Below are 14783 nucleotides of genomic sequence, written 5' to 3' on the forward strand. Positions count from 1 at the left end.
ATAAGATCTCCACACAATAGAGGCTCCACGTGAGCCATTACACGGCTGATCTCACTGCAGATTTAATTTAGAAAGAAACATTTCAACATGCAATGAAAAGAATATAAATCTTTCATTAGCCTCAGAGCAATGTGTGGCTTTTGGACTTTAATTACCTCTATTTGACTATATCTCTGCCCCAATTGAAGATTAATGAAAATGAATGAAAGACCAGTTCACTGCGAAACCAGTCAGGATGTGATGGTGTGTCTGGAAAAGAAATTGCTTTTTTACCCTCTGCTTCAAAAACCATCTAAAATGCATCATGTTAGTTTTTGCCTATTAGGAAGGGAGCAGTAAAGCAAATACACGTATGAAAGGGGAGAAAATCAATAACAGATACCTAAAATATCAAATTTGGGTTTCAGATCAGTTTCCTACAGCTTGCTGCCCATATTTCTCATCATCTCTCTGAATAACAGGCTTGGCAGGGGTTCAGGTTCAGCTTTTTTGTTGGTTTGTAATAATTTGCATGAACTGAGTGGCAAACTCAAAGTCATCTCCTTCACCCTGTTACTGTAGATGCCAAATCAAAACTGAGCTATCCACTCAGAAAACGCTGCTACAGTAATGATCTGAGCAAGAACCCCAAATTTGCAATTTTTATACAAGCAGTTGTGAAAGCATAACATTTAAACAAAAGTACAATTAAATCTAAAACTATATAAATGAAAATATACTCACTGTACATCAACCTTTTTAAAGAGAATTTCAAAGGTAATTCTACAAACTTTCTTTGGGAATATAAGATAAGTACATACATAGCATTCATTAGGGTAAAATATATGTTTGAATCATTTTTTATAGTGATAGTGATGTTGGAAAAGTGTATTATGTGACTGGTTGGTAACAATCTTATTCTGATGATGGTGATGATGCTGTTTCCTCAAATCCTATGTAACCAATTAAAACATTTTACATCCTATCATTGGAGGGAGGAAACATACATTCATTCTTAATTGGCCCATTTTAAGCACTCAGTGCATGTTTGACTGTCCCAATGGGGCAAATCTCACATATTTTGTTTCTAATGAGGTTTGCAAGAGATTCTTCTGATCGCCCGCTGAAGATTCAAGGTTATGATCCAAAGTAACTAGCACACACTAGTGAGTGTTTCCATGTGATGCTGCTTTTTACTTTGACTCCACTACATTTCAGAGGGAAATATTGTACTCAAACTCTATTTATTTGGCAGCTTTAGTTTTCAGATAAAGATTTGACACACTTTTTAAAAAACAACACATGTTAAAGATGAATCCAGTGGTTTCAACCTTTTTGTCTTTTAGCCACTTACAAAAAGCAGTGTTTAGTTGGGCTCACATTTCAGATGAGTATGAGTTGTTACCAGCTCTAATAGTGATTTTTCCCTCTAAATTTCTCACATTGTTTAATTTCAATACATTTTCAAATTATCCAATATTTAAGTAAAAAACAAAGATGGGAGTAAAAGTTCAAAGTCTGAAATCAGATTTGTGTATCACAACTTTGTGTTTTTCTTCTTTCCTCTCTCATTAATCATCTCAAGATCCTTGGAGGGGCCTGACCCCTACTGTATCAATCAATCAATCAATCAAATTGTATTTATGTAGCACCTTTCATACAGACTAGTGTAGTTTGAGAACCACTGGACTAAATTAGCTAACTACATTTTGCTTCTAATAATTACATATTTTACTTAAGTAGGAATTTTCATACAGAACTGCATGCAGTTTTGTTAAATTCCTGTATTTGTACTTCTATCTGAATACTTCACTGGTTATGGGCCTGTGGTTTGTTTTCAGGATGTGGGTGTTGTGAATCCCTCTGAGACGGTAACAGTTATTAAAGGTTTATTTGTGTAGTAACCTGACCTAACTTGGGAAATATTCAGTGGAGAGTAGGCTCTAATTACAGCGATTTCACAGGTGCCCAAAGGTTTTTCAGATATTTAATTGACCAAAACAGCAGCTACTTCTGCTGGACTCTCTTCAATTAAACACTGTAAGTCTGGTGTCTCATTTTCCTCAGATACAGTTAATCTTTCCCATCGCGGATAAGCAGCACCCCTCCACTGCCAGCATTAGTAATCTTGTTTATTTTTCTGATCAGTCTGTCATGCAATATGTGCCAAGTAGAGAATCCATTTAAGCACCATATATTTTATTCCCCTTTCCATACTTGTTAAATTAGGGTAGTCATGATAGTGGAAATTTGATGTATTGAAATGGTATCTTTGCAGAGGCATTACAAATCTCTCGGCTACCACAGCTGGTGCTGTTGAAAAGATCTATTGGATAACAGCAGTGCACAAAAAGCATCTTAAAATATTGCAGCATTGAATGCTAATGCACACAGATTGTAGCAAGGTGCAGCTAACAGATAGATTTGACAGGAGGGACTGGAAAGTGGGAGTGAATTGCCCAGAAAGACAGTGTTAAATGAAACAAGGTCATTTCTCTAGGCTAACTGTGAGAATCTGAATGGAAGTAAGAATGCATGAACTAGAAATATAGTGTAAGATGCATTGAAATGATTAAAGAAATATGTGGGTTTTCAGGATCCGTATGGTGAGATCTAAAAGTGCTGTTGGGATTGTTCCATTCATTAACATAATGAACAAAAGTTAATGTTGCGTTAAATCTCCTACATGAATAATATTTACATATATCTGTCATTCTCAAATGAATATTGACAGCATGGACTAATGGCTAAAACAAAATACATGTAAGTTGGTTTAGCTCTATACCTCCAGAGACAATTTCACACAAAAAAACTGCCTCATAACTGTCATGTTTTTGATGACATTTTCCAGAAAATTCTTATATTTTCTGCTCCGTGTTATGATTTTAATACACAAGGACTTCCATTGTTGAGAAAACTTCTCAAAGAAAACATTAGGGAAACAGTGAAAGCAGACAGCAGAGCAAGGGCTGGAGTAAGTCTTTCATGATGACTAAAAGGACCTCAAGAGAAAATATCAGAACACAGATGCTGGAGCGAATCCTCTTTCACAGATTTAATATTTTTTTAAATTGTCATGATCCCAGGGTGCTTTTAATGTAATAGCCCTTGTCATCTCATTGAGACGACAGTGAAACCATACAAAAGAACTGATGAGCTTTTATAATTTTTTAAATGTCTTTAACAAAAAAATGAAGCACCACTTTACATAATGCTTCTCTAACTGCACACAGGGTCACATTAGTAAGTGAGGTAATTGCTGCAGTTTGTGAACCTGTTTCTACCTCATGTACCTGAACATTTTCAAAGTGAGGATCACGATTTTTTGTTTAATTTGATGTATAAAAAGGTGCTTCAACCTTACAAGTGATGACTTTATTAAGAGTACTCAGGTTAAATAACATGCTGCACACGTTTCCCTGCGGTAAAGTCCAAGGTGTTTCCCTTAGGAAGAGTCTTTCACAGAGGAATTATAATAGAATACATGATGTGTACTGGTTTACTGTTGAACAGAAGGTCAGTGAGATATTTATCTATTCCAAAAATGGTGGTACTGATTAAATGTTAAAGTGTCTTAAAACATTTGATGATCACTTGGATCTATTTTTATCTTATTCTAAGGTCTCTTTTGGGATATACTACTTACAGGCATTTATCGTTCCACTAAATCTCTAATATCGCAGTCATTTGTGAATAATGTCACGTCTTGCTTTCATCTTAGATCTGCCCGCCTTTTAAATGTCATGCAGAAATATGCCTGTGCTAATTTAAAGAAAGGAAAGTAGTGGGGAAACTGTGAGTACATGCCCCAATATTAGCATATAACCCAGCGCACATATTCAGGTTACACAAGTGTTTATCTGGGTTTTTGTGAATATGAGATGATGTTAAGATGTGCTGACATAAAAACAAGAAACATCAACCAAACTGAAATATTAACAGGACATTGCTGTGTATGTAACGCCTTAACATCCATGTCTTTACAGTGCCTGAAGGACGAATTAGATCAGAGGTGAACAGGTAGTGAAGGTAAACATGAAAACACTGTTACTTTGAGTGTGAGAGTGCGTGTGTGTGTGGGCGGGGGTTACAGTATGTGCGTCCATTTGTGTAAACTGGTAAGACCAATAGGACAGATCTGGGACACTCACCCATCAGTGGCAATGCAGCCGTAAACTAAAACCAGGGCAGCCACTGAGAAACATTTCCATATGTGGCAGGTTGTCCACCCTTAATTAAACTCTTAGATCTCCTCCATATTTTATCATAGTCATTCATATTCATTCACACTGTAGTTATGGCTGCAGAGAAGATCGTCTCCTTTGGGGCAATACTTTACTCACATGTGGAAAATTCCAGGCTACTCAGTAACCACAGTCAATAACATTGATGAAAATGTGGACGGGTGCTTGCACTGCGACATGCAGTGGGGGAGATGGGAAGGAAGATGAGTCAGGGGAGCTGAAGTGATGCATTTAAATCTACTGTATTAAATCTCACATTACTGATTTTCTACCGTATTCCCATGTATTAGTCACAGCGTTGGCGTGTCTACAAGACTGATAACACTTTCTCTGTATTGCTGTAACAAAGTTTTAGCAAAGTAATTAAAGTTAATTCTAGTATTTTTCAACCTGAACCCTATTTTCCCATCAATTGGGTTGTAAATGGCTTATGGGTAGTGCATAGTGAGCTACTTCCAGGGCAGTTTGCATGTCGCTTAATGTCTGTTCATGCTAGAGAAATAGTAATTTAGTAGATTAAATAAAATGATTCATGCAAATTTCCAAATTTCAAAGATAAAATGAACAGATCCACACTGTTTGGTTTTCATGGCTTACTGCTGGATGATAGAGATATACATACTGTCATTATTCACACATTACATATTGACATCATATTTTGTTTGATCCAGCCAGTCTTGCCCTTTTCATCCAGATGCTACTGTTGAGGTGAAACAATCTCCAGGACGGTAATGTTTATTGATGCTGTAAATCCACATGTACAGTAGTAAGTACACAGCTGGGATTACTGTCATCTGTGGACACTTCTAGATTTTCAAATCTGACAGCATCTTGTCTGTCCTGGCAGTCCTGTTGCCTTTCTGCCTCCGTTATTCGTGTTTTCCTCTTTCAGTTTGTTTAACTCCTCTATGTGTACCCAGGCTCAAATAAATATGGTTGGCCAGTCAAACTGAAATATCTCATCTTCATATTAGTCCACAGGATAATCCGTCAATTCTCGTAGTTTTTTTTTTGTTTGTTTTCTTACAGGTCAACCAAACAAACTGGCATGCAGGGATGGATGTGGGTTGTTCAGTTTTCCATCAAACTGCCATGGGTGTAGTTCCCTGTGCAGTTAGCCATAATGCTTCTACAGATGGCTATAGTTCCTGCACAACAATCTGAACCTGTCAGTGGCAAAAACAAACATCTTTGTGGACATACTTCGATGGGTGCAATTAACCACAACGATTATGTTGCAGCCAGTTACGTGACTGCTGAAGCGATCTCGCTCAATACTGGTCCAGTTCCAAAAAATGTTGTCCCCATCAGTCACTGGGGAAATAAGGCCCAGGTTAAAAAATACTGGAATTACCCTTTAACTCCCACTATTGACTGACTCTGTATCTATCTAAGATGAAACTGCAGAAAGAATTCACTGAGGTGTGTTTTCCCTTACTGCCTCTAAACATGCAGAGTTTTAATATATTACCATTTCATTGAAGATGCGAGTAGAGCTTTATGGATTATACAGTGTGATGTTTTAAGATTCCTACCCTTTAGTCTCTCTTTATTAATTAGTTAAGTGGTAAACATCAATGGGTGTAACATCAAACAAAGCTCATTGGCAAAAGTTTGAACTGGTACAGTTGTTAGTAATTTAAAAGAATCAGGGTCAGAGCCATTCAGCATGCATGCAGAAACTACAAGTTCACATTGGTAAATATAGCCAGCTCCTAGTCTTTGCTAATTTGAATAAGGTTGAAATAATTGTAGTGTTAATGGAACAAAGAGACCACAAGTACAGAATAAACATGAGTGTAAACAGTAGTGATTATCCTTTAGGGCTGAGGTTGTCTGCTCTTCAGTATAATTGTCATGCTGTTTCTGTTCTATTTATGAGCTTTAAACACTGTCCCAAAACAACACAGGTCTATGTTTCTATGGTTGATTGACATATAAATGCAAATAAAGATAAAAGTAAAAAAGAATATAAATTATATGTTGTCAGACTTTCTATATTGTTTTCCTAAGTTACCTGACACAAACAAAATGTATGACTAGCTAAACAGTAGCAACACAACTGCTGGACAAACAGTGAACTCACCCTCCTTTGATGTAATCCAGAAAGGTGTGCTCTGACTCCACAATGAATGACAGCAAGGACACCTGAGGAAAGAAAAAACAAAATAAATTGATTATCTCATGTTTGGTTATTAAGGAAAGCTAAATCTACCAATCTACACATTAACCATTGACCTCTGAGTTAACCACCCACAAAATGACTTATCCACGCGGAGTGATTTTGACGCCTGTGCAGCATATTAGCATTACAATCACTGAAAGAATACCAGTGTGGCTGTGCACTGATGGATGATCACCGTGATGGATAACTAGCCACAGATTTTAATTACAGAGTCACCACATACAGCAAGAGCAGCAAGTACTCAGGCAGTAGCAAAGCTGTGGCTCATTTATAAACATCCATCACTACTCCTCACTAATAGGACACAGACAAGAGTCCCTTTATGCATTACGATGGACTTGGTTATTCACCCTCTTTGCGATTACAATAATGTTTTCCCATCTACTTAAATTCACCGCCTGGAACCAAGTCCTGAGACTGTGAATGGAATAAAAATATTTAACGGACTTGAAATGCCTCATGCAATTTACTTAGAAGAAACTTTCCAATTTCTCTACTAAAGGAAGGAATCTCTGTCTGTATGTCTCTATGTATGTCCTTCACGCATCTCTTGCTGTTCAGCCAAATGACTCCACACTTGGCAGGTGTATGGCTGGGGACTCAAAGAAGTGCAGAGTTGAATTTGGTGCAATACATTTAATATCTATTAATAATAATATAATATGAATGAACCAGTGATCAGCAAGCCATACAGCTCTGTGCAGGAGCAGGGCAGAGCCTTGGGGCTCTGCCAACTGACTCCAGTATGTCAGGGAGAGGTCAGGGACAAGGCATGACACAAGTCATAGAAAAGTGCTCTAAACAGAGAAAAGTAAACAGAAAACTGAGTTTTTAATAATGCATCGGATACAAACATACAGACATACAAAAATACAGAGATTCCTTCCCTTAGTAGAAAAGATGCTCTGGAGACCATAGTGATTGTGAAGCGCCACTACAGACAAAGCTCAAATCTTTGGAGCAATGTACCCACTCAATCCAAACTGAAGGCACAGAAAGTAAACGATCTAAGAGCTCAATATGATTAATCCACCTTATTTTAGGATGCACATTATTTTCTTTTTAAATTTTAATCTTATTTTACCTTAAATTAAATTAAAAAAGAAGGTGTATTTACTATTAGGGTACTTATTTATATCATCTGTGTACAATACTTATTCACACCTCATATCAACTGTAATAATTTTTCTATGTGTTAAAGTAGTGGACAGTGGCCAAACAATCATCCCGTTCCCAACAAGCACGTTTTGAATGGGCACTGCACTAGTGAATACAAAAGCAAAGTAGGTGTGAGAGTGCACCAGAAGGTTTGCTCTTATCTCAGAATTCAGTCTCACCGTCCCAGAGTTGATGTATCTCTTTTTCTTTATTTTCTTCTTGGCATTCACCACCTACAGTTGTATGGAGGCAGAACAGAAAAAAAGATAATGATAATGTAAACCTTCAGCACAACTCTTTTTTTATTCACCCTTGGGCAAGTAATAAAAACATCTTTGTCCTCCTACTCTAAGTCTGTAAGGGTAATGGAGCATGGGGACTGAATCCAATAACTGCACTAGGTGAGAATGAGATAGCATTGATCATACCTCACAGCAAGATACAGATTATTTGGGGTGGGGGTTTATAAGCTGTGCCGTACATTTTACATGCATATTACCAAGCTAAAGGACGATTGAACACCTGTCCCATATCTCTGTCCAAACTATTTACTCATAATATAAAAAACGCTATCTACATACAGTACAGACTGAATTACACTGTAGCAATCTTACCAGTGTAAAATAATGTATAAAGCTTGCAAATACATACACAAAAATACACCAATATCAGGGTGATAAGCACAGCATGCTGATTATGAGAAATTGTAAAACTCCTGCTTTAAATAAATGTTACATTCAAGGCTTGCAGCTAAAAATATGTCAGGAAAAATAAGCCATCAAGGTCAACATCAATATAGCTCATTCTGTAGGTCTAGCACAAGCCTGGAGGAAACTGTGCTGCATAGTAAAAAAAAAAGGTATTTCACTCTCCTCCTTTTTTTCTTCTCTCCGCAGGCTCTGGCCCATCTTTCCACCTCTGTGGTTTCTGATCCTGCTTCTTAACTCATTCAACACAGATGATGCCTCACAGCACCATGGCTATCACTCAGTCACTGCAAGGTTCACATTGCGTCACACAGACATCACCCTCGATTACACCAACTCCCGTTAGCATTAGCCCGCTGTCAACTCAACTCACAGAGCTAATGTTAGTGGGCTTTGTGCATGTCAGGTCGAGTACACAGGAATCCGCAAAGAGCCCAACGCTGCTGCCTGTGACCTATTCAAATTCTTTATTTGTCAACAGTGAAAAAGTGGCTTCATGTAGTTTCCGGCCACATCTTGAACCTGATTCAAGGGCAATGACCTATAAAAGAGTGCAGGAAGAAAATGCTGTGGTTCATTGTCTAATAAAAATACAGAAGGGTTTGGTGAAGGATAATGGATGCACCTTCTTCTGCCATGTCAGCAATGTGAAAGAGCAACTCTGCATGCCACTCACTCATTCTGTCTCTTCTTACTTATCAACCATCCTCTGCTTCCTCCTCTCTTATTTGGCCCTGTGCTTTCCTTAAGCCACCTCCATTCAGAAGCTAATGGAACATGGCAAGTGTTTTAATGAGGAGCCCCACACCTGACAGTAACACCCAATCTGACCCTCACAAGGACCCTCCAAGGACCATCCAAAAAAAAACTATAATCTCCATTTGTATTCTCACCACAGAAAAATCCTTCCTCATGTGGTCTGCTGCACCACTTAACCTCTGCAATGCTTAATGCCAAGTAGTGTGAGAAGAGACAGAAGTGGCTAGATGTTAATTTCAAATAGCCACATCTCTGCTCAAACAACCAAGGCCTGGAAAATGTGTTTCCTGTCACTAAACTTTGGATAACAAACCCTGGCTGAACCAAAGGGTGCAAAGATTTACTCTTAAATCAAATTAGGTTTCTCACTCTGGCCCCCAGGAATGAAGCTTAGTTTGTTTTTGTGCCCTGGAACTTGTGATTAGTGATCCCTCTGTTAATTTGTAGATGGCCTTGCCAACACAGCTGAACAAAGCTGCAATCTGGAATGACATTAAAACTAATCAATCACATTGCATCTGTAAGAGGGAGCATTTATTTCATCCATAAAATTGTGAAAACGTCTGCTAGTTAGAGGACAGATGATTCAGCAGCTGTTTCAATTGAGGAAAGGGTGGGGGTTGTTTATTAGCTTGTTCATAACACTGTTTTCATGACGGAACCCTCATAAAAATGTCGAATAGAGAAGAATAGAAGAGATTGAGAAGTGAAGTTATGGAGTGTTTGTGAACTTTTTGTCATCTTTTCCTCCAAGGACAAACTGTTGAGTCAGTATTAATGATGAGATGTTTAATAGATTGTTTTTGATTTTTTAATTTATTTTGCCAGTTAATTGTGGCAGTTTAAGGGTTTGTTTCATCAGCGGGCAGACATTGTAAAGATACTGTCTCTGTGTTTGTGATGTTGGCTGATTTCTGGAGAGAAAAACACAGCTTTTTAAGCCAGACTGTCTTTGGCTTTCGGCTCATTTTATCACACTTGCAGAGCATTTTCTGATGGCAGATATAGGTCATCAATAACTATTCAGCTTGTAGTTGTTACTTGTTAATAGTCAGAATGTCAGCTTTGTGTGAATTTTGATTCTTGCAAACTTACTTATTACTGGTGACATACTTAGATATACATTGTAGTACAGTTGTATTTTGATAATTAACTACTCAGATCAGATGATAGTGTACATACCATACAGTAAACGGTTTTAACTAGCTGCCTGGTTAGAGGCTCATTGGGGGTGGTAGATGGTTTTAATCAAATGGTCACAGTTCACCAACAGTCAATATGAAATGTGCAGCTACAATCACTGTTTTACATACAGCAAAGGTCCTCTCTGCTTTGAGGGAAAGCATAATAACAACCAACAGTATTGATTGTCTGTATGTCCACTCACCTCATAGGCATTTAATTGGCTCTGACCCCGACATAGTTCTTTATAGCTGGTGGTGAATTCCCCGATGAAATCATGGCTGAAGGAAAGAAAGAAAAAAGACAATACATGCTGTTCTTTCAGATACAGTAGATACAACTGTGAAGGTAGAAGATAAAAGTAGAACAACCATTGAATCAATCAATCATTAATGAACTAGAAATACGCCCTTGAGGTTGTATGCCTCCACCAATCAGTCAAATTGCAGTTTACATCCATGTGTGTCATATAATATTTATAGAGAAGTGAATAATAATAATACGTGAGTTCTTCAGTTACAGACTATTTTACAGTACAGAGTACAAAGAACTGATAGAGAGCTTCGTCACATGGTGCAACGATAATCACCTGAAGCTCAATATCAGCAAAACCAATGAGCCTGTGGTGGACTATAAGAGGAACAGGAGACCCCGTGTCCCGGTTGTCATCCAGGGAGAGAAAGTGAAGAGGGTGGAGTCATACAAATACAATGGGAAAATAAAATGCAAAGAAGCTACAAATTCTAATTGTGGATTCTTCACCCACATCACAGAATATCTGTACAATCACCACAGTTTCATGGTGGGCACCCAAGATTAGTGTCACTCACAATTCAGTATCTGACCAAATAATGAAATATGGTCATAATCTACTTAATTATGCTGTTGAATAATGGTCAGAAATTTTTTTTTGCAGAACATTATGATGTCACAGTGAAGATGACCTTTGACATTTCATAAAATGTCATCAATTCACCATTTCATCCTATTAGAGATTTATGTAAAACTTTGGGATAATTGATGTATGAATTATTGAGTTATGGCCAAAAACTTATTTTGTGAGGTCACAGTGACCTTGACCTTTTATCTATGACCACCAAAATCTAATCATTTTTAATCCTTGTGTCCAAAGTGGACATTTGTGGCAAATTTGAAGAAATTCCCTTCAGGCCTTTCTGAGATATCACGTTCCTGAGCATGGGACAGACTGATGGACAACACAAAACATAATGCCTCCGGCCACGGCTGTCACAGGTGCGGACTCATAAAAATTAATAGCAATTAGGTGTGAAAGATTGTGGATGTGGTAATAGGTTTCTGGACAAATACACTGTCACAAATCTACAATGATGAAACAATGAAAACATTTAATTTATGAGTTATAGGACACAAGTCAAGGAACATTTAATAAATTACTTGAATTACTTTTAAATTAATTCAGAAACTTGACAGTATATATGTTTGTGTGTGTGTGTGTGTGTGTGTGTGTGTGTGTGTGTGTGTGTGTGTGTGTGTGTGTGTGTGTGTGTGTGTGTGTGTGTGTGTGTGTGTGTGCGTGCATGTGTGACTATGTGTGTTCAACTCTTACCTTCCATCTCTGTCCCAGTCATACACCTCCACTTTGATCGTTCTGTAAAACAAATCAAGTGATAAAAAAGGAGAATTTGTTTGTGTTGACAAATTTATGTAATACATGAGTCACAACCTAAATGTCCTTGAGGGGAGACTTTTCCCATTTCTGAAATGACGCAGTGAAAGCATGGGGTGTTAAAGCTCATTAACTGCTATTGAAGCCTAAATTAAATCAGTCGCAGAAAGCCTGCTATGTTTTCTGCATGCAAGAGACATTTAATATTTTTCAAAGGGTCTTACACCAGTTAAAAAACTTCAATTTAAAAAAAAGTGTTAATAACCAGATGTCAAGGATTTCATTGAATTGTTTACCAGTGAGTATTTGTGTCTCACAGAAGAGAGATCAGGTTGACACCGTTGCCAAAATTTTCATACACATGCCAAAATAGAAAACTAACCTCTTAGGAGGGAACATATTTTGGATGCTCTTGAAATAAATTGGAAGGCAACAAAGCAAATAAGTAAGCCGGTGAGGGTTCACTGGGAATGAGCAAAGTGTTTCCTATCTTCTACTCAATCTAATGGAAAGATCTGTGACTCGCCCCCCTCCCCGATCAGCTGCTGTCAATCATGTGTCAGTGGGTCCAGGAGGAGGCCGGGAGATGGAGGACTGCCCTGTTATCCTGACCTGAACTCATTCTGTCTGCTCTTAATGTATTTCTCTTCCAAAAAACCTGTGCCACAAATTCATGTACGGAAAGTGGGGACAGGAATTGAAACAACTTATAACATAGCCAGATATTCAGATTTCAGAATCAGAGTGAGAAAACAACCTAATCTTTCTGGTCCTCCTAACTGACAGACAAAGAATAAACTAATGTGTTTTGACAGTCAGAGCCAGCGTAGCAGATGATTTCCTAGTGATGTGTCAGTCAACATCAATTTTCTCTAATGTCATTTTCTTCCAACTCATTATCGGGGTCATAAGCAGCACTATGACACATTCAAATCCACCAGAGTAGATACAGAGAATTAGCCCCTGGATCAGTTTCATTTCTGTTCCTGGTCCCACTGCAGGTTTGAGCGCAAATGGAAGAGATCTCATGTTCTAATCATTATTAAAGCCAAAAGATTACAAGAGATTTGACAGATTCACATGAAGCCAGAAGACGAGATTGCAAAGTGAGAATAAACATGAGGATTTGTGCCCTAGACTGACATATTAAACATGAGCACAAAGGAAAGTAGATGTGCAAAACATTTAAAGGTACATAAAGCACAAGCACTAAATCTGTGAAGCATCTATTATCTATGAAGTAAAAAACGCTGTGAGAGATGTTTGAGTCAAGGGAATTCAAAGCCACTAACCATACTGTGGGCCAAGACAAGGCTAACTGCAATTATTACAGAGCCATTATATTTTAAACATGGTTTAAAATTTGACTTGCTTTGAGAAGTAGTGAATCAAGAGAATAAAAATTGCAGTGGCCCTGTGGTGTAGCACAGCAAACTGCAGGTATTTCCCACAAAAAGTAGCACAGCCACAAAATTACTGTAGATGTCTCTTGCCATCAAAATCCTCAAAGAGAATCAGACGTCTTTCATGCCTTCTGCTCCATCTGTCTGACCCAATTAGCGTCTCCGGGCAGGTGAGCAGAGACGGGATCAGAGTGAAGAACCTCTGTTGACACCCAGCGTGGTGGAGAGGGCAAGGTTTGACGTGTTCTTTGACGACTACCACATACTCTCCACACACTTACATGCTCACACACACACTCAGAGCAGGGCTCCTCTTTTGTTCAAGCCACCTGTCAACATCCACAGAATGAAGAATATAGTCCCCCTTTTCATTTTTTCATTTCTTATTTTTTTGCCAAAGCTTACCTGCTCTTCAGGTGTCCCTTTGCTCTGAAGGGATGTAATACCCTGAAATGTTCTCACTGGTTGTGGGCAAATCAATGAACAGCCAAGCACGGTTGAAGATAGGCCTGTAATAATTCTCAATTTGAGCAGCAGATAAAATAAGGGTAGAAAAATCAATGGCTTCTAAATTTGACGCACCCAGCCCATTTTGGAACTGTGTGGTTTTGATTTCCACTGGAAAATCACACTCAATTCGAGTGTGTGTGTGTGTGTGTGTGTGTGTGTGTGTGTGTGTGTGTGTGTATGTGTATGTGTGTTGTACCCTTAATAGTATACCATCATTCACCCTACCTGTCATAATCTCCGTTGCAGAGCGCTCTAACAGGGATGGAGAAGGGCTGCCACGAAGGGTTCAGCGTGTTCTTCACTACTTCAGTCTTGTGGCAGATGGTGAACCTGGTGACGAATGTTGACAGGGATATAAAATGCTAAAACACACACCGCTATGAAAACCCTGGTGGTAAAACCTTCCCACCATCCTTTACTTCAGGACCACGACTGCATGAATTAATCTGTATGCAGCTGAGTTCAAGGGATCTCAATCTAATTCTCTTGACCTTGGTTTCCTTCCTTTGATGTCTGCGCCCTCCTACCTGGCTTTAGTGAGCCGAAATGAAAACCCACTGAGACAAAGAAGCGAGAGGCAAACTCACGTGCCATCCTCGTTGCTTCTGTAGAAGACCATGAAGGGGTCTGACTTTCCAAAGAAGTCCTTTTTATCCAGTTTGTTGGCACAGAATTGCATCGTAGCATAATCCTACAGGAAACAAAGTGAGAGGAATGCAAAGACAAAAAAAGTAAAGGACACTGTAAATCCATGCTCCTGCCTCTGTTTGCCTCCTGTTGTTTGTTTATACATGCTGTGTGCCAAGATATAAAAGCACTGAAGCACCATATAAAAGCAAAGTGCTCACTGAATCCTAATAAGAGCAGGGCGAAAGCAGCCAGTGGGCTCTAGTTTCCAAAACCAGCAAATCATTACCAATTCTTTATTATGCAACTTCTGCATAACAAGAGTAGATGGGATAAGGGATATCAAATTGAAAATTCCTTGTTGTGCTCAGTATAATAATA

General features: G+C 38.5%; 2 protein-coding genes across 2 annotated transcripts in view; one reads left to right on the forward strand and one right to left on the reverse strand.

The window, feature by feature from the left end:
- Positions 1 to 14783, forward strand: part of rbm15 (RNA binding motif protein 15) — a 214785-nt gene that overhangs the window by 148495 nt on the left and 51507 nt on the right. The window lies entirely within an intron of this gene.
- Positions 1 to 14783, reverse strand: part of cpne5a (copine Va) — a 72571-nt gene that overhangs the window by 15897 nt on the left and 41891 nt on the right. The window contains exons 9-14 of the mRNA XM_053317949.1: positions 14363 to 14466; positions 14001 to 14105; positions 11803 to 11844; positions 10420 to 10495; positions 7746 to 7799; positions 6310 to 6371 (exon numbers count right to left, since the gene is read on the reverse strand). Coding sequence (XP_053173924.1) covers positions 6310 to 6371; positions 7746 to 7799; positions 10420 to 10495; positions 11803 to 11844; positions 14001 to 14105; positions 14363 to 14466 — 443 coding nt within the window. The remainder of the gene's footprint in view (positions 1 to 6309; positions 6372 to 7745; positions 7800 to 10419; positions 10496 to 11802; positions 11845 to 14000; positions 14106 to 14362; positions 14467 to 14783) is intronic.

This window comes from Scomber japonicus, chromosome 4, assembly GCF_027409825.1.
Source record: "Scomber japonicus isolate fScoJap1 chromosome 4, fScoJap1.pri, whole genome shotgun sequence".
NCBI classification, from domain to species: Eukaryota; Metazoa; Chordata; class Actinopteri; order Scombriformes; family Scombridae; genus Scomber; species Scomber japonicus.